The sequence below is a fragment of the Lynx canadensis genome, chromosome B3 (assembly GCF_007474595.2).
Source record: "Lynx canadensis isolate LIC74 chromosome B3, mLynCan4.pri.v2, whole genome shotgun sequence".
NCBI lineage: Eukaryota > Metazoa > Chordata > Mammalia > Carnivora > Felidae > Lynx > Lynx canadensis.
In genome coordinates this window covers 47,013,269-47,033,478 of record NC_044308.2, presented here as the reverse complement: position 1 = coordinate 47,033,478, position 20,210 = coordinate 47,013,269, and the positions used below count along the sequence as shown (strand labels likewise).

Here is a 20,210-nt window from a genome sequence, read left to right as displayed (position 1 = left end):
CCTTTTTTAACAGGGAAAAATATTCATTATAATTTAATAAAAAAAAGAGTTTAAGAGACAAAAATCTTTCAAAATAGGAAGTCAGTGTTTTGGGGTGGAGTAAATAATAAAAGGTTTTATTGATGGTGAAATGGCTAGGAAATCTTTGGCCTAATTTAAATCCTGCCTTTTGCAGCAATGGAACTTAGACCGTAATTTACAAAGTTTCCTGTAATTAACTTTGACTAGTATGACTCCCCTTCCAGCCACCCCTTCTCGCATCCTCAGTCCACTTTAGTGAGGTTTCTTTTTATTAATTTCACAGTACATAGAACAAGTAAGTTAACAGATTTCATCTTTCAGAGTTTTATGGCTGTTTTCTGTTGGGGTGTCACTTCTTGCCTTGACCAGTGAAACATACTAAACATTAGTCCAACTTTTGCTTTGTCCTATGTTGAACTGACACATGTCTCATTTCCTCCCTCATTTATTATACCCTCCTCAGATGTGTTTTTAAAATGAAGTATTATTTGGCTTTTGTTGAGAGTGGTCCCCATAATTTAATAGTAAGAAACCATTCTTTTTGAGAAGGTTTTTCTGTAAATTTAGGATCTGCGTGGCTTCTTCCAGTGATTAAAGCTAAAATTAACTTTATTTTGTTACTTGCTTACAAAATATGAGGAAGATGATTTGGTAGACTCTAACTATTTAATTAATTATAGATATGAAGTATTTAAAAATTACTACCATGAATAAGAATTTTTACTCAAGCACAAAACATAGATTGGGGCCAAAAATAGCCTAACGTATAAGTTACTTAGAGCTTTAGATTGCAGATTCTTTAAATGGCTCTAGGCTAAAATGCAGATGTTATTTTTGGTCTCTTTAAAAAAAAAATAAGAATATTATATCTGTTGTTATTCCATTTCTTCCATGGAAAGGATCTACTGCTTTCCAGCTTAGAAGAAAAAAACTGCGGAAAAAGAAACAAAAAAATCAGGCAGCACTTTTCCTAAGCTAATTTAACCCAAGACCAAATTGTTCACCTTCTATAGATTTTAAATAATAGCTTTGTTTGCTTACCATTTTGTTTTGTTGTTGGGTTGTCAATAGTGCAAAGCTTTGTCTTGAAAGCTCTTTAGGAGTGCTGGTTTATTGAGGGATCTAAAAAACTTGGGTATCCTCCTCATCATTTCTTTACATGCACACACACCATTAGGCAGTCCTGTGATTACAGAGCCATCTGCAGGAAAATTATCAAGTTGCAACATAGTTAATGATTCTCTTACCATGTTATTTCAAGTGGCAGATGCGAAGTGACAAACTGCAATTCATATGGGGAAAGAAATGGACAGCCAAGAGATGTAGGAATTACTTGGGAGAGCGGACCCCTTCCTTTAATTTTTCAAAGAAAACTGCTTTGTCATAGTGAGTTTGTGATGAAAAGAAACATGCAATTTGCTTCAGGTTTTACGGATTCTCAGTAATTATAGTTCTATCTCATTTGAAGGGGTGTCTAATGATAGTCTTTTAGAGGCTTTGTAGGATCTGTTCATATTGCTATCAGGAGGATACTATTTATTTACCCCCAAAAGAGATTTATTTGCGTTCTCCTCCAGAAGTTATAGTTGTTTTTACACATCCTCATTATACTCAAATGGTTGTCAGAGGGGGAACTAAACAGTTTTCTTTGTTCCCTGTATATACAGTTTATATAGCTGATTTGCCATTGGCTATAGAGATAGATGTTTTCTATTTTGTTAATCATTAAGCATTTGTAAAACTCAAGTTAGATTTGAGATTTTTTTAATAAGAAATCTGATGTTCTCTGAGACAGGTAATGAGACAGACATGATTTGTGAACTCCAGCATTGTTTTTACTCTGCTCTGAGAAGTATATGTTTATATGTATGTTGATGCTCCTAATATCCTACCAATATCCAAATAAACTGTGTACCAGTGCTCGGACCAATCTATAATACCATCCATTATAAGTCTGATTATTATTTGGTTTGGCTGAGATTTAGGTACTCAAAATTAAGGCATAATTGAAACGATTTTTTCAGAGTATCACCTGAAATATAAAAATCACAAAATAAAGTCATTGATTTTTAAGATTTTTATATAGTGGAAAGACAGTATTTGGAAGCCTCTTTACTGAGTGATAAGAATCAACAAAATTAGAGTGACATTGTTGAATTAGAAGATGCATTATATGATTTCAGATTAATAGCATTATTATCTTTAAATAATATGCATTGAATGTTAATGGATTGGTTTAAGAGAGATGCATTATTTTGCTAGAGTTTTATATTCTTGCTTTCTCTTTTGCAAAAGTAAATTTTGTAAATTGTAAGGGTTTTAGAAAAAGACCAGAAGCAACTTCCTGAACACTTAGGAGTGGTTTTTAGTAACAAAGCAGCACGTAGTAGAAAAATCTACAATATAATATTCATATATAAAACCTGGAATTTTTGTGTCTGATTTAGTTAGCCAGGCTAACTGAAATACTGCATATTTAGTAGGAGACCACATTCATTCACAGGTCATCTGTCTACAAGCTAAATAAGGAAGAGGAGGCATTGGGGAAGGGTCTTTTGCTCTGAATCTGCCCACTTGTAGATTCCCTCACTTATTATCCCTCTTAAACCTATCCTCACTCCCACTTCCCTTGCATAATTTATTAGCTATTTACTGAGTTTCATGCTTAGGAAAATACAGAGCTTATTTGTGGAATTATTCACATGTAAACTTTGTTTGGCTCCATTTATCACTCTGAAAGTCTTATTTTCCAGGAATTGATTCACTTAGAAATAATGTTGAAACTTTTCAAGAGGAATCTTCTGAACGGGTTTTAGATTTACTTTTCTAGGCAGTTAGATACTCTAGCCTTTTGGGACACCAGAATGTTGCCTCCTTGTTTTAGAAAAATGTACAATAAGATAAACCATTAACTGACCTTTATTACTAATTAATTCAAGATGTGTAATTCAGAATTTTCTTTTGAAAACTTTTTAGAATTTTAGATCATTCTTGAAACATTCTTAAGAATAGTTTAAAAAACGGGGAAGAGAGCTATAGTGATCCAAATAGGGATAAGAAGAGCTAACAAAATAGATTAAAATATAATACTGTATAGGTAATTCCATGAAATTTTGCATAGCTCTCCAAGGAAAAGTTGTCTGTTTCTGAACCAACAGAAAAATAAGAAGGAAAAAGGAAATTTTTGCATGTGGGATTGGGATTTAAACAGAAGTTGCCAGATAGTCCCTACCTAGTAGACTTTTTGAAAACATCATTTCCTAAATCTAAATCTTCAGTAAAGAAGTAAAATCACTTAGGCAAAGTACATTATAGCTTTTTCTTATCTAGTTTAGGTCTGTGCTTGATGGCTGTTGGAAAGGCAATAAACATTACATCCTGAACTATTGAAGGAAGGGGAACCATACATGAAATTCAGTGAAATGCAATAATCCTCAAACCAGGAATCATCAGTTTGCTAATAAAAGATGTATGGCTCCAAGTCATATTTTTTCCAAGGTTCTGTGACATTTTCATTAATCATGTTGCCAATGTTTACGGGAATGCCCATTTTGTTATAAAACTTGGTGATTGTTTAGATTATTAGACGAGGTAGAATGAATATTAAGTCAGATCACATACTCTTAGAATAACATATAAGTGATTACGTAGAATTGTGGGTGGAAACAATTCAGGATAAAAAGTACATGACAGTTCAGAGCTCCTGTGCAGACTGCACGTCTGTCTGCAATCACATTTAAAAAGTGGCCCTGTCTCCAGCTGACTCGTTTTGTCAGACTGAGTCACAGGATTAACCCTTGACATGTTCCTTTAAAAAAAAAAAAAAAGGCAAAGATTAAACAACTGCATTCACCAGAGCAGTACTTGATCCATCTATATGCCTTTTTTTCCTGTAATATGATTCTTCTTAAGGAAAAAAAATGTGCTGCAGCTGTTACATAGATTAAATTAGAATTTTTTTCACAAAATATTTTTGGGGAAGAGAAAAAACACTTCTAAAAGATCATTTGTAATTGTGATAAAGAAAATGATTGTCTACATCAACCAGTTTTAGTTTCTTTGGGGTAAAGCCGGCTTAAAAAAAAAAATGATATATGGGAGTAACGGAAGACCTTGCTATAGCATAGAAGTAGAATATGGGAACACTTTATTTAGATTACCACCGTTTTCATGATGATTTACTGTGTTCAAAAAAAATCAGTTAATATCATATGTATGTAGATCTCTCTTTCTAAGTTTCTGCTTCCTAAATTCTGCTTTTGAATTTAGGCAGTAGCATATACCAAGTGAATATGTTGTATATTGGGGAAGAGGGAGCTGTTTTAAATGCACCTGTATGGATTTTGTATCTGTGTTTTTGAAAGCAGGAATGAAAAAGAGAAGCAAAAGCTTTTAATTACTCAACTCTCTTTAGAAACTATTATATTTCACATTCAGGTTTCAGCTTTAGTAGCAAACTTCTCCAATTGCTTAATAAACTACTTTAGAAGAGTAAAAGATTATACTGTCTGGCTTTACTCTCAGTTTTCTTTTACCTGAATATTTGTTTATTCTTTTCACAGTATCATATAGTTGTATCTAAAATAAAGAACTGTTAATGAAATACTAAAATTTTCATTGTGTTTTAATAGCTAAGATTGCATAGTTGGGTTCACATTATACTGTTTGTTTTTATCAGACAAAATAGTACTCTTTACTGGCAAATCCCAGAGAAATGAGCCTAACTACTATAAGTGGATTTTGTTGTTGTTGTTGTTGTTGTTGTTGTTGTTGTTGTTGTTGTTACCAACATACAGAAGTTGTCCCAGGTTGGAGCAATGATTATAGGAAGAAAATGTTCAGGTATTATCAGTGTTTTGTGGCTTCCCTCTTTGCCCCATTCCTCCTCAATTTCTATTCAAAATTTGTTTTTAAATTTTAATCATTAAGAGAAAGAAAGTTTTATTTTAGATCATTGATTTTCCTTTTTTTTTTTTTTTTAAGAGTAGCTGTTCTGTTAGGGAATGACTGTATCTATGAAAGAGTAAAATTTACTTGAATGGTTTTAAGACGTGGCATTGTTAATTGTAAATCAAAGCTTTTTACACAGTTCTCTAAGGATTGAAATGAAGTCTTTGTGGCCTCTCAGGAGGGAGGAAGTTACAAACCACTCTGCAGACTGGCATTTTAATAGTCTGCTGTACAGTGATGTTCTTTTGCAGCTGCTGCTTAGCCTTTTCCGTATCTGGAGAATGTGGGGAGGTTTTATTGTTATTCCGATACCATCAGCTTTTAAACATTGTGAAGTTAGCTGGCCTTATTGTCTGATTTGGTTTTATTACTATAATTTGATCAATATGTTTCATAAGAATAGATTTTGTTTGTTTTCAGATTTTTTGTACTGTCTTATTGAATATTTCTGGAATATTTTTTAGAAGAGCTTTGCTTCATGAAAGGTGCCTTTAAAAAAGGTGATGTACTCCTTGTTTGCTCTCCTTTGATTAGCAGTTTTGTTAGAACCTACAAGGCACAGAGAGAAGAGACAGTATTACAAAGAGGTTTTGATGGGAAGAAAAGAAATGTTTCTCTTCTGTTTTTCCAGGTTAGAATCCAGACAAATCCAAAAGACAAATTGAAAATTTTTTAAATAACAAAATAATTTGTGGGAGAAACATGTATTTGCAAGCATTGTCTGAAACCTTTGACTTATAAGTACAGTGAATTGTTTAAGTCCTTATAAGGGACTTTTATTCCCATATTGTTTATTTTTTCTTTTTGAGAAATTTGAGTATTAACATAAAAATATGAATATATAAGCTATTCTTTAAGAACAATAATGAACTTGGAGGAAAGACTTCCAAGAAGCCTTTTTTGTTTATCAGCTATAGTGCCTATCTTGTGTGTTATACACACCAGCCTCTCATACTTTTATATAAGGAAAAACAAAACTTTGGTTTTTTTCTATTTACTGAATTGCTTTTACATATTAGATGTTCTGGAAGAGTGCAGTCCATTATAAACTTTTCAATTGGTGTTGTGAATGAGGAATTTAAGGAGATTTATAACTGAAAATCTTTATTAAATATGTCTGCTTTAACAAACATTTATTTTCAAGATAATTTTTTAAGCTTTTATACTGAACTTTTTCATGAAATGTGCTCCTTTCAAAACTTTTTTCAGTATGATTTTTATAACTTAAAAAAAAATCATGGTTTTTTCTAGTTAGTTCAGAGGTACTTACATGATGGGTCTGCTTTCTCCAGGAAGTGATTTTGTACAAGGCTTAACCGTCTAGATCCTTCTTGTTAGACATGATTCAGTGTTTCCAATTCCTGATAGCTTGATCATGTGTTTATCAAAGTTGGAAGCAACTTTGGAGCAGGCCAGATGGTAATGTTGCTAGAGGTGTAGCAAGCTAGGTTTCCCTGCCACCTGTAGTCTAATTTAATTAAAACTAAAAACAGATTAACAGATGTCAATTTGCCTTTCTTTGAGAGAGAGATGACAAAATTAACAATTTACTGGAATATTTATCTCCAGGAACAGTATCTATTTTCATTATTTAGCATTTGTAAGTGACTTGTATTTTTTTAATAACCCAAACTTTGTCTTATTGGTATCCTCCACCAATGCAAGGTCTTGACAGAAATTGAAAGAGGTTATTACAGCATAAACCCTCCCTCTGTGCTCTGTGAGTTGGTTCAGTCCTATTTTGCATAAGTTCCTTTTGAGTAGATCCATGTGTGGATGCATAGTGCTGAAGACTTAACTCTGTTTGGCTGTGTGGATGTATGTCTTGGAGAGAAGCTGTGTGCATTAGCTGCAAACTAGCATTTTCAAAATCAACATGTATTGTGCTTACCCTGTCCCTGGAATGGGCAGCAATTCTTTGATGTATTACTACAATGGGAAAACGGTAAGTCTTTTTCTTTGTTCACGTAGCTTCTAACTGGGTTGTTTAATGGAAAGCAGTGTAGATTAATTGCTTTTTACTAAAACCTGTGAGTTCTCTCATTTTCTGCAATACATTTAAACTATGTATTTCTTTGTAAGTAGTGTCAGTAAAGTTGCCTTTGATACTATTACTCAGTAGTTGTTCGCTTTTATTTTTTAAATAGGATAGAAAATAAACTTGAATTTGTGAGTTATTATTTTTAATGCCTGATGTCTTTACTAGCAATGAGCTCGAAAGTACATTTGTTTCAATGTTTTCTTATATTGTAAACATCTAGTCTATATATAAAATACATACACATGCACTCACAGAGAGAGAGGAGTGTTTGATGCTTTGTAGATAGAAGGGAAAGATGAAAGTCATCTTGGATATTCATAAAAATAACAAGTATGAAGCTCTGGGAATGATTAGGGAAGCAGTCAGCTAGTGAGGACCGTATTTCCTGTTTGGAGTTTCAGGTCCAGAGCCCGACTTTACTGGGATACCATCTGTTTCCAATCAAACTAGAATTTTGACCCTGTACAGATTCATAAAATAAATCACTATTTTTCAAAGAATGCATTTAAACATTTTCCAAAGAATGTATTTCTGGTCAATTTATAGCACATGGTTAGATGTTTTAAAATAATACTTTTCTGTGTTGCTAAGCAAGACTTTCCTATTCTTTAATTACTTAGTATTTTTTAGTAGGTTTCTACAAAAGTATCTTTAAGTCAGAAGATTTTGTATATTTTAAAAAGAAAGTGAACTTCTCTGGAAGATTCGATAGGAGTTATCCTTGTAAGTTAATTGATAAACATTATAGAAATGTCATACTGGTGAATAACAATCTTGGGTTCATGTCAGAAATTCAGTATTTTCCTCTTCAGTCTTTCCAAAAAAGAAATTCCCCCCTCAGGTGTCTTATTAAATACATACATGATTTTAGTGTTGTTGTTGTTTTTTTAATGGTTGGGGGTGGAGGTATTTTTAATATTAATGTTTGAAGTTATAAAGAAAATTTAATCACATTTTCCTAAAATAGGTATAAAATCAGATATGTTTGTTCCCTCCCTTTTTACTGCTTGAAAATATTTTAAAGTAACATATGGTTCTAACCAGGGTACATGAGAACTAATGAAAGCACTTTTTCATTCTTTGACTGCTTTGAGAAGGCCTCCTTAGACTCTGTTAGCATTTGGTTGTTAACGTTTGGGTAAGCTTTCTTAAAAAATGATAATCAAGCCAAAATATCCTAAACTGATCAAGAAGTGTATGTTCACGCTACCCATAAAAGCATAGCTTTGGAGAATGTGAGAGATAGATTTAGATGAGTAATAAAAGTGAAATTACTTGATTTCTATTCTATAGCGTCTTTACCAATTGTCATTAAAATGTGAAGATACTTTTCTTTTATGTCTAATTCTAAGTAAAATGGTCTTTTCTAAGAGTGTGTGTGTGTGTGTGTGTGTGTGTGTGTGTGTGTGAGTTCAGTAAAATTAATTATATAGGACCTCTGAAGCAGAGAGACTGTAACTCAAATTGAGTTTAGACTTCATTCTTTTGAGAGCACAGATCACTCTATTACAACATTTCTCTTTGTTCTACATTGGGCTGGGGGCAGGGAACATCTTTGATGGTATTAAGTATTTCCAGACTTACGGTAGATGACATAGCTGGTATGATAGAGAAGTGTAGCCTGAAAATTGATAGCCTGTGCCTGATATAGGTCAAAGGTGACTTTTATGTTCTTGAAAAATGCATAAAGAGATGATATATTGCTTAGTTCTCTGTAGGTTAAGGTCCTACTCTTAATGTATTTTCTTATATCTATTTTATTTTTACCCTCTAGTTTTTTATTCTCTTCTAACTCTTCAATAAGAAAACCATATAGTATGTAATTATATTATCCAAAAACTATGTAAATGCCTCATTTTAGTATATATTGGGGATTGTCTACCCATAAATGCATTATGGTAGAAACTGGCACTTTAACTTAGTATTTCCAGACTTTAGTGAAATATACTTCCTTACTTAAGTTATGGAATTTTTATATAATTCTCATAGTGAACAGGTTAAATTTAAGCTCACTCTTTAATCCCACCTTACAGTTTATTTTAGATGATAGGGCAGATTAATAGTTTAAAATGCTAATAGGTTCTCATTGATTTCATTTTTAAGATCCCATTATGGGTATTAGGCAGCAAGAAATCCTAAGTGGTATTGGTCTAAAATGCTTTCTCTTTTTTTCCATATTTTATTTTTAAATTTTCAAGTTGGTTTCATATATTTAAGGATGTTTGAGGTATTTTAATAGTAAGACTGAATAATCTCTAGCAAAAAAAAAAAATTAAGGAGAGAAGAGGCTTTCCATATTATCTAAGATTTTGTGGTTGCATTGTATTGTTGGAAATATAACAGGCGTGGGCATCTCTATTCAGTAAAGAAAAGCCAAGATGTTAACCCTATTTTCCCCACTATTTGAAAAGAGAAGGGGTTAATGATCTGTATCATCTGTAGCTTTTGTGTAGTTGTATTCTGTACCATACTGTAAAATATTAATGTGTTTATTATAAATAGGAAACTGAAAAACATTTTGAATATTATCGATTTTTTGAGATTTAAAAAATAGCAAGGAATAATAGGTTTCTGAGCATCCTTTAATATATAAAGAACTTGGCCTGCATTCAGTTTTCTCATTGATATGACTAAATCGTGTCCTTTGTGCAGAAAGGTAGAAAGTCTTAGAGGTAAAGGAAGTAAAGTTTTGGGAGGAGAGGATTCCTGTTTTCTTCACCTTGAGGATTCTGGAGTTTCGGCCTTCCTCTGATCTGATCAGCCTCCATTTTCTAGGCCTTGAACTGAAGATGCTACAGAGTGTTCCAGGTATAAAAATTGCAGCAAGTACAGACATGATGCTCTTTTAATTGTATCAGGGGATTATTTTAATCTTATTAGAGACAACACAGAAATCCAAGTTTTGAAACTCAAGCTTAGAAGCACATTTTTAATATTGAGCTTCTTTCAGTGGAATCTGGGAAAGAAGAGACAGGAACTAACATGATTAGAAGGACTAGTCTGTGTCAAGAACTATGCTGAGAGCTTTATGTTTACCTCATTTAATCCTCACAAACACTCTGTCATTTAGTTATTACTACTCTCCTTTTATAAATAAGGAAAAAGAGGTTCAGGGAAGTTAAGTAACTTGCTCAAGCACCACCCAGTTAGTAAGTGCTGAGTTCAGACTTGAACCCAGCTCTCTCTCTCAAGAGCAGATTTTCCCAAGGGCAAGTTAACTAGTCTCCATAGCAAAGGGCCAAACTTCTTTAATCCTTACTGTAATTTATGTGTATGAAAATATACTGCACTGGAAAGAAGATGTAACTGAGGAAAACACTAGGCCATTCTTACAAATACATATATTTTGTATATATGATGAGACTAACAGTTTTATGAATGTAAATTCATGTGGTCAGTCAAGCAGATTTTTACTAGTTTCTATTTAAGATGAAGAGCTTTAAATTAGGTATGTTTAAAAACTCAGGAAATCAGACTAGCATAGTCTCCTCTTCTAATAGAACACACAGTAGTAAAAATTGGTTTAGCCATGGTTTTGGCACCCGCCTGCCCACGTAATTTGTATTTTCATAAGAATTAGAGTAGGAAGTAGATAAAATTGCATTGTAAATACTTCTAAGCCTTATTTTTCAAATAAACATTTTCAGTTAATAAAAGCTTAGAAACCAGCATGATCGTATATAGAGCTACATTTTGTTTCCATTGGGGATTTATTGCTAATTAACATGAGAGAGCAAAGTACAATTGAATTAATTCAAATTTCCAGCCTATCTGTGGGCCCTGTAGAGTAAAATCTAATATTTGTATGATAAGGAAAATATGAAGTAATTTAAGAATTCTCTGAAGATACAGTGCTAAAGACATAGAATGACAAGGACTTTCACTTAAATCTTCTTTGATTTTTCCCCTCTCTACCAAAACTATCTGAAACTATATTCCAGATATGATTCCAAGGATTTGGGGTTTTTTGTTTCCTTAATTTGTGGGCACAAATACCAGTCAGTCAAAACTACAGCCATTGCCAGGAGAGTATGTCGTCACTGATCAGCTTTGTTAATGTTTTAGAAAGAAATTTCTATCCCTTTCCACTAATTGATGAGTGTATTGAAGGAAGAGATCAGGTGCTGTATTGTTGGATATAAATTTCTTTAAAATGTAGAGAGCTAAGAAGTGACATTCATTGCTTTTATTCAGTATATTATCCTAGGATACAGGTTTCAAACCCAGTCCCTTAAAATTACATAGTTTATCCTTCAGAAAAAACTGTGGTTATTACAACAATGATAGCAGTTCCAGTAATGAGCTGGTGAAATATGCCCAGTGATGTTAATTTCAGATTAATAAAAATGTGCTTGACTTCCTAAGACATTTTTCTCACAATTGAAAACCAGTAATACCATCTATTCTTGTTAGCAGAACTAGTAACTGATTTTAAGCTGCTTTGTACTGAAAGCTGGAATTTTGTTTTCTTAATTGTTGTTAGGAAATTTTACTTCATTCCACCCCTAACTATGTCCCTATAAATTCTTGGGCAATGACATTGATCCTTTTATTTATGAAACTGTTGAAAATAAAAACATGTATTTTTATTCATTTTATAGAAATTCCAGTTGTGTTTTTAGTAGGCTAATTAGGTAAAAAGATTCCTTGACAGAGATTGTTTGTATGGCCCTGAGTTAGTCCTTCTACTTCAGACATTTCGCTTTGATGCCTTTGGTTTGAGTTCTTACGGTATTTAGTAGTGGGACTATCTACGTGTTTCCCCTCTTAGGCTCAGAATTACCCTAAAAGCCCCAGTAGTAGATTTGGGATTTATGGCAACATTTCTATTTCTATGTAATAGTAAAATACCAAAAGCATTGAGATATTTATCAAATATGTCATTTAAGTATTCTTAGATATTGGAAAATTCTTAAGTTAGATTTTTGTTTCGTAGATTTATTTAAAATTTGTAATGTCTTTTTTGGGAGTTATATTTGTTTTAATTTAGATTAGAGAAGATACAAGGAAGGTAGGAAGACCTAAATTTCAGAGACTTTAAAATTTTGCTATTTTGGTTAAAGATAGTTTTTACCCGAGTTTATATATCAGATCAGTATTCATAGAAAATAATGGCTACAAATGATCAGAAAATCAATAGGAAATTATTTTTAGGAAATTTTTTTAACTTCCTCTAACACTTATCTAGCACTTTTATCTGAATTAGTAGAACTATTAAAGCAAAATTTTTATTTACTCTTTTTTAAACAGCTTCTTTTTACAAAATATAGTGCCTCCAAAATTCAGAAGTAGAAACTGTTGTTTGTATTACTGTGTGAGGGACTTGGATTAATCAGCAATAGCTAAAGAATGAATTCTTACAGTAATTACCTAGTTTTTCTCAATTTTTAAGTTGACCCTTAGACATATTTTAAAAATTATTGGCCTGGAGGTTTAATTACAGTTCTTAAAGATAGGATTTGACTTGGATTGTGGTTTTCTTTTTTTTCCAGTGACCTACACTTTCCCCTCCCCCCCCACCCCAGATTTTAGGTACTCAAATATACTTATAAATTTTTTATTGTTCAATAAACTATATTTATGTAAAAATCAGGGAAGTGGATGCTCCTGAATACAATATTGCATTTTTATTTTGAGGGGCGCCTAGGTAGCTCAGGCGGTTAAGTGTCAGACTTTGGCTCAGATCATGATCTCACAGTTTGTGAGTTTGAGCCCTACATTGGGCTCTGTGCTGACAGCTGGGAGCCTGGAGCCTGCTTTGGATTCTGCTTCTCCCTCTCCCTCTTCCCCTCTCCCACTCGCGCGCGCGCGTGCGTGCGTGCGTGCGTGTGTGTGTGTTCTCTCTTTCTTTCTCTCTCTTTCTCTCTCTCTCAAATAAACATTTTAAAAAACTGAAATTATGATCGTGGAGGAAATTAGCCAAATGCTTTGTTTTGTTATTTTGGTAAGTTGATAAAGATTGTGCTAAAGATGATTTCTCTTACTATTTTAAACTTTTCACATATTGGAGGTCCATATTAGCATGTATTGAAGTCTTTAATGATACTTAACATGTTGCAATTTAAAGAAAACTGCTATTCAAATCATCTTGACAACTGAGCTAATAGAAGCCTAAACAGGATAAAATCTTGATAATGATTACTGTATTTTAGAGCACGTTTAGAAAAGTGGATATAAGCTTCTCCTTTCTTTTTTCCAAATCAGGTGAAGGTGTTCCTAAATTGTTTGACAGTTTAGGCTGATTTTGGTTTTCATAGGCCTTGGAGCTTATGAGACTCCAAGAATTTTTTTTTCACAGTAATTTATGCAATTGTAAACTAGGTAAGGAAAAATTATCCAAACTTATGTTGTTCAATATAGTAACTACTAGTCACAGAAGACTTTAAATTAAAGTATAATTAAAAATTCAATTCCTCAGTTGTACTATTCACCTTTCTAGTGTTCAATAGTCATGTAACTCGTGGCTACTATATTCTGTAGCACAGATGTAGAACATTTTCATCTTCACAGAAACTTCTGTTGGATAGATCTCATCTAAATCATTCCTCTCATTTTCTGTGGAAGGGTATCTTAATTAAGATATATAGCTATTCTCACATACTAAAGAAAATTCCCAACTCATCTTCTCATCATTTGGAACATTTAAAAATATCAGCCACCACACAGGCTATGGATCTATTTTTAAAGGCATGGGGAGTGACATCGTCTTTTAACTCATCACTGGGATGTGACAAGATTGAAAAAAAAAAAAAGACAAGAAAAACCTATCTTTTTAACAAAAACTTCTCCTTCTTTGCATCTTTTCTCAATAACTATCAGAAAATCATTATGCCCCCCTGCCTGACAAGGATATTTCCAGTATTAATCACAGAAGGATGCACTGAAAGGAAGAACACAGTGCACAGCTTAGCCTTTAAAAGCTGAACAGAGAATGATTTGCCCTGAATTTGGAGTTATCCATATGACTAAACTGAATCATCCAAGCAAGTAAAAAGGAATGTTTTTGTTAACTTGACTCCAGTTGGTTGTATGAGCTAAAACATCCCAAGGATAATTGTGTAATCACTGTAAAGAGTAATTGTTGGGCGCCTGGGTGGCTCTGTCGGTTAAGCATCCGACTTCGGCTCAGGTCATGATCTCATGGTTTGTGAGTTCAAGCCCCACGTCAGGCTCTGTGCTGACCGCTCAGAGTCTGGAGCCTGCTTCACATTCCATGTGTCCCTCTCTCTCTGCCCCTCTTCCACTGGCACTTTGTCTCTCTCTCAAAAATAAAATAAAAACATAAAAAATTTAAAAAAAAAGAGTAATTGATAAATACTCATCCCTAACGTGCTCTGTCACTCTTAAAGTCAGTTTGGGTGGATGGGATGAGGACATTAAACACATATTGTGGATTTGTTCTTTTCTATCAGACTTAGATTTTCAGTTATATTCATTTGAGTTGGAATAAATGTTACAGTCTGTTCAACAGACACTCAGAATTACTCTTATCACCATTCCTGGAGGGTAAAATATAAGTGCTTGGGAAAGAAGAAAGACAGTCAGTCCCATGATCACTCCTATGAGCCTGACATTCTGAAATAGAAGCTAGAATTCTTTTTTTTTTTTTATCACTATCTTATCTTTTTCTTCTTCTTTTTTTTTTTTAATGTTTATTTTTGAGAGAGAGAGAAAGAGCATGTGTAGGGGAGGGTCAGAGAGAGAGGGAGACACAGAATCCAAAGCAGGCTCCAGGCTCTGAGCACAGAGCCCGATGTGGGGATCGAACTCGTGAGCCACAAGATCATGACCTGAGCTGAAGTTGGATGTTTAACCAACTGAGCCTCCCAGGTGCCCCTAGAAGCTAGAATTCTCAAGAAAATTTCTAAATAGCTACCACTTAATAGAACATCTTAAATTACTTTAGTACCTTTTTATAAGATTTTATTTTTTAAAGTAATCTCTGTACCCCTCATGGGGCTTGAACTCACAACCCTGAGATCAGGAGTCAGATGCTCTATACCAACTGAGCCAGCCAGGTGCCCCTCTGTTTCTCTTTTTTTTTTTTAATTTTTTTTTCAACGTTTTTTATTTATTTTTGGGACAGAAAGAGACAGAGCATGAACGGGGGAGGGGCAGAGAGAAAGGGAGACACAGAATCGGAAACAGGCTCCAGGCTCTGAGCCATCAGCCCAGAGCCCGACGCGGGGCTCGAACTCACGGACCGCGAGATCGTGACCTGGCTGAAGTCGGACGCGTAACCGACTGCGCCACCCAGGCGCCCCCCTCTGTTTCTCTTAAAAACAGTTTGACTCCTAGTAGATTTTAATAATCTTAAAGCACATATAGTCCTTTCTCTTAATTTTAAGATTGTTTGTTGTGATACAAAATCATACTTAAGATGTAAACATATGATTAGATCATTAACTAGGAAAAAAAAAAAACCTGGCATCTATGTGCAGGTGATCAGATGACATAAGCAGTCTGGTTTTAATTTGTGGCCAGTACTGATTGTAACTAAAAGAGACTTGCTCTTTTTGTGGAATTGGCGGACTATTTCCCTACATCTGGAGTTAATAAAGTCTTTGAGACCACATCAGTTGCGCTTTGCCGCAAGAACTCTTTGATCTGAAAAATTGAGACTGGCACAACTGCTGCTTCATAACATTGCATCTATGTTTTTGCAAGCTGTGGTTGAGATACCAAAAGTAAAGTTATTTGGCTGGTGTTAGAAATGCTGTTAGATGGGCCTCTTAGGGAACCTTGTTTTTCAAAACATTTTTATGGTGATAAAAACTTTGAACTTATGTTAGTAAATAAAATAACAAACTTACAGTAGAGTTTTTACCGTTTTCATTTATAAGATCGATTTTTTCTAAGTCCATTTATTTTTCAAAATGTGTTTATAAAGACTAACATTAAAAAAAACTTTACCTCTAAAATGAGCCCTGTTTTTTTCCATACAGCTTATAATTTTTACATAAGAATAGGCAAGTCTCTCCTGCTTTGTGTGGGGTTTTTTGGTTCTCTTGCTTTCCATGACCACGATCATTAACCATTATCTGATCAGCGTATCTCCTTGATTTGTAAATCAGTTTAGTCACATTTATCCTTTATTTGCTTTTATAACTGCAAACATTTAGGATTTTTTAAAGTGTAAGTATATCATGCATGGAATACAGTGAATTGAATGGGAATAAGAATAAGTAAATATAAATTGATAAAATACACATTTAAATGGCCATATTATATAGATTTTTTGTGTGAGATGGGACATCAAAACTGAAATTGTTTTTCATAAGTTGGAGGCTTACACAATGTTTCAATCTATGACCTGGATAGAATTAGAGAATTTTCTATTTCCTACTTTGAGATCAAAGATGGTGTATGTAGTAAATAAGCATTTGTACCAGGAAGCATAATGCTATCTTCTGAATTTTATTCTCATTTGTATTTTCTTGCTGTGTCTATGGATTTACTTTATTCTTCATCATTTGTAGTTTCAGCCTCGTTTAGGAAAATCTATGTATAAAGGGGACACGGGACATCTAGCTGTGGCTAAGTTTAGGTAGTGAAACTGGATTAAAAGAAAAAATTGCGAAGTTCCTTTCCTGAAAACTTTTTCCTGCCCATCAGCCTGTGTAATACATTCCAAACACAACTGTATATACCCAATTATTTCATTCTGACACTACCTCATATAATAGCACTAAACTAGAAAAATGTATTTAATATGTATAATGGGGAAGAAAACACATTTTATCTGCCAAATTTCTTTATCTAGGGTCCTTCTAGGTAGTTCTTAGAAATCTGTCTTGTCGTGAACTTAGGTACCACAGGTGTATGTTTTTACCTCTGGGATGTGAGAGGAAACTAACCTGAATGCCAGTCCATTAAAAATACACACATATGTTAGTATTGAAACAACTAGCAAGAAGAGTAAAAATTGACTTTTTAACCTTTTATTTAGGATGAATTGTTTTTTAAGTAGAAATGTGCAGACAAAAACTATAAGGAACATTCTTCAGGGACTGAACAAGGGCAGTATTGGCAGGATAATGGCTCCTACAAGAATGATAGAAAAATGATTGAGATACCATTAGCTAATGCTTAGAGCTTACTGTGCTAAACATTGTATATGTATTATCTCATTTGATTTTCCCATCAACCCCCTAATGCAAGTACTATTAGCACCATCTTACCAATGAGGAAATTGAGTCTTGGAAGGTTAGGTGATTTGTCAGAAGTCTTTACAGTTATTAAATGCCTCAGAGGAAGAATAAATGAGTATGAATGATGGTTTATGTAAATAAAATCTTGGCCCCCATTTTAATCTCAGTGTGTGCTTCGTCAACTTTTTTATTAGTGCATAGACAAACATGATTGCTCGGGATAAAATACCAGACTGTGTAGAAGGACATAAAGTAAACATCCTCTGGAAGGATACCTCTATGTCCAGAGGTATAACTACTGGATTTCTTATGTATAATTACAGAAATTTTCTATGCTTATGCTAAAAATACGTGTATGATTTTTATACATGCTCCCATAATTTTAATAAGGGAGCTACTTGCTTCCACTTAAGTGAACACTTAGGATTTTTATTTTGGAGTAAAAGTTAATGGATATACCCTTATCAAACTAAAGAAATACGTTTCAGTTTCATACACCATTCAGTAGGACACATTTCCATTCTTCCTGACTCTTGGTTTACTTTTGCCTTTACAGAGCATGCATCACCTTAATTGTTCTTTGTTTTCCTTCTTGATTTTAGTAATCACCATGAGAATGGTTTTATCATGTTTTGATTATTAAGGATATTTGGCTGCCCATTTAGTTTTGCAGAGAAATGACAATTTTGGCCATTTGCCAATTCAGAATGTTCATATTTTGCTTATCTGAAGCAAAGGTTTACCAAAGGAAATTAATACTGCTCTGATAAATTAAATGAGATTTTTCTTATAGCTGTGCCAGACTTAGAAGTTTGCTTGAAATTAAAGAAAACCCCTCAGCAGAATTTGGTTTTTATTTTGCTAACCTTACTAATAAGTTAAACAAGTTCCTGAAAACCCGTGTTGTGCCTTTCATGGATATCTTTTAATAATAACAAAGTATAGTAACTTTTAACCAAACTCATTTTGATTTTGATAAATCTTATAACAGTGAAAAGAATGAATTCTACGAACCCAAATTCTATTTCATGCTATATTCAAAAGACATCTGTTTCCACCACAACATTTTGAATCATGAGCCTATATATGGATTTGTGTTTTGTAAGCAAAGTCAGCATTTACGATTTGTTCAACCACCGGTGTGTCACACAAAGATTATTTGGAGTAGTATTTTTCTCTAGTAATCAGCCAAAACCAAATATGTAGGTGGTAACCAAGTTAGATTACGTATGTGGATTTAGTCCACTTCTTTGGATTTCTGGTAGGCCTTTATAGATATTAGATAGGCCTTTTTAGGCCCTTGGTGAAATGTAGCACTCATATTACACAAATGATATGACACTCATAGCCATTTTAATTAAATTTCCCATTTAATTTTAAGGTATATGCACCATCCCCAAGTTCAGATGATTTCAACCGTGAATCTCCTAGTTATCCATCTCCCAAGCCACCAACCAGTATGTTTGCTAGCACTTTCTTTATGCAGGGTAAGTACTGCTTGATAGTTGTCAATCCTACAGCAGTTTATCTATTGTATATTAAGTAATATTTTAAAACTGTGAGGAAAGAGAATACCTACACAGGTATTCACATGTATAAATGTATGAATGTATGTATGAATTCAGGTGTATCTATGCATTTGGGGCCAAAGTAAATTAAAATTTCTAATGTTATTTATTGCTGATTGCAATATAGTCGGAATATCCAGCAAACGTTTGGAGTGCCTATCTAGTATTGATTGAACTTATAAAGGACTTCATTTGAGAAAAATGAGTAGAGCTGCTCTTTCTCATAGAATTTAAGTGAATGAAAGCTATTAACAGCTCTTTCTTATTTAAATTGCAGACTCAGGTCACCCCTAGAATGATCAATATAAATACAGTGAATATCATAGAACAGATTAAGACTTGTTCAGAGAGAAAAAGTGTTGCATTTCCTTTAATTCGTATCTTGCGTTTTTATTTGGTCTCCTGTGGTTTTGGACTATGGGGAGCATATACTATGGGAGCAATAAATCACTACATAAACGCTTCCTTGACTTTACACTGGTGAGTGAAGTCATTGCTAACACATTTCATTTGAAGACTGTCTATAATATAGTCATTATCAATTTCTTATGTTTACTGTTAGAGAAACTTATTTATTCCACAGTTTCATAATTTTTTATAATAACGCACATTGCTTGTTATAAAGAACTTTTTTGTATATTTATGGGTGTGCCATTTAACCAAAATTAAATCCAACCTATCCCCAAATTTGAGATTTTTTTTATTCTGCTTGATATGAATTTAGATCTTCTAAGGATTTTTATAACAATATACTGACTACAGTTTGGATTGTTTTTTTTCTCCTCTAACTATAAAGCCTTATTCCTTCTTTTTAAATAGTAATTACACAGTTTGGAGGGAAGAAAAGTAGATGGAAGACTGAGTCAGAAGGGGCAGGGAATGAGTATCTGGAGGGTACCCTTTGGAATTCTTAGAGCATCATCTAAATAAAAGAAAACGTTTTAGCTAAGGAAAATTTTATATTTCTCTTTTCGTCTTAGATGGGACCCACAATTCTTCTGACCTTTGGAGTTCATCAAATGGGATGAGCCAGCCTGGTTTTGGTGGAATTCTGGGGACCTCCACTTCCCACATGTCTCAGTCCAGTAGTTACGGCAGCCTTCATTCACATGACCGCTTGGTAGGCTGTAACACATGACTAGGGTGCGGCAGCACTTTGTCCTCACTTGTGTTTCTCTTTGGATTTACAAGTGTAAGATTTGATTCTGCCAAAACTTGTGACATGTAAATACTTCAGGGCTTACTGCATTTAGCCTGCCTTTTTAAAAAGTACATGACAATAGTAACGCTTTATAGCTGCCAGCTTGTAATGTTCTTTTTGACCTGTTGTCATAGTTGTCCAGCCATATGTGCAGAAAGTGTATTTAATAGATTATGTCTCTTTCCTCCTTTCTCTAGAGCTATCCTCCACACTCAGTCTCACCAACGGACATAAACACGAGTCTCCCGCCAATGTCTAGCTTCCATCGTGGCAGTACC

General features: G+C 33.7%; 1 protein-coding gene across 9 annotated transcripts in view; it reads left to right on the top strand.

Moving 5' to 3' along the window:
* TCF12 (transcription factor 12) overlaps positions 1–20,210 on the top strand; it is a 397,584-nt gene that overhangs the window by 326,563 nt on the left and 50,811 nt on the right. For 6 of the 9 annotated variants that reach the window (XM_032593633.1, XM_030318100.1, XM_030318099.1 and 3 more), the window contains 3 exons: positions 18,545–18,650; positions 19,712–19,851; positions 20,130–20,210. The exon at positions 20,130–20,210 is cut by the window's right edge and continues 64 nt beyond it. In XM_032593633.1, the coding sequence (XP_032449524.1) occupies positions 18,545–18,650; positions 19,712–19,851; positions 20,130–20,210 (327 nt within the window). Of the gene's footprint in view, positions 1–6,747; positions 6,917–18,544; positions 18,651–19,711; positions 19,852–20,129 lie in introns of those variants that run through there. The other 3 variants (XM_030318105.2, XM_030318104.1, XM_030318106.1) reach the window with 3 other exon arrangements.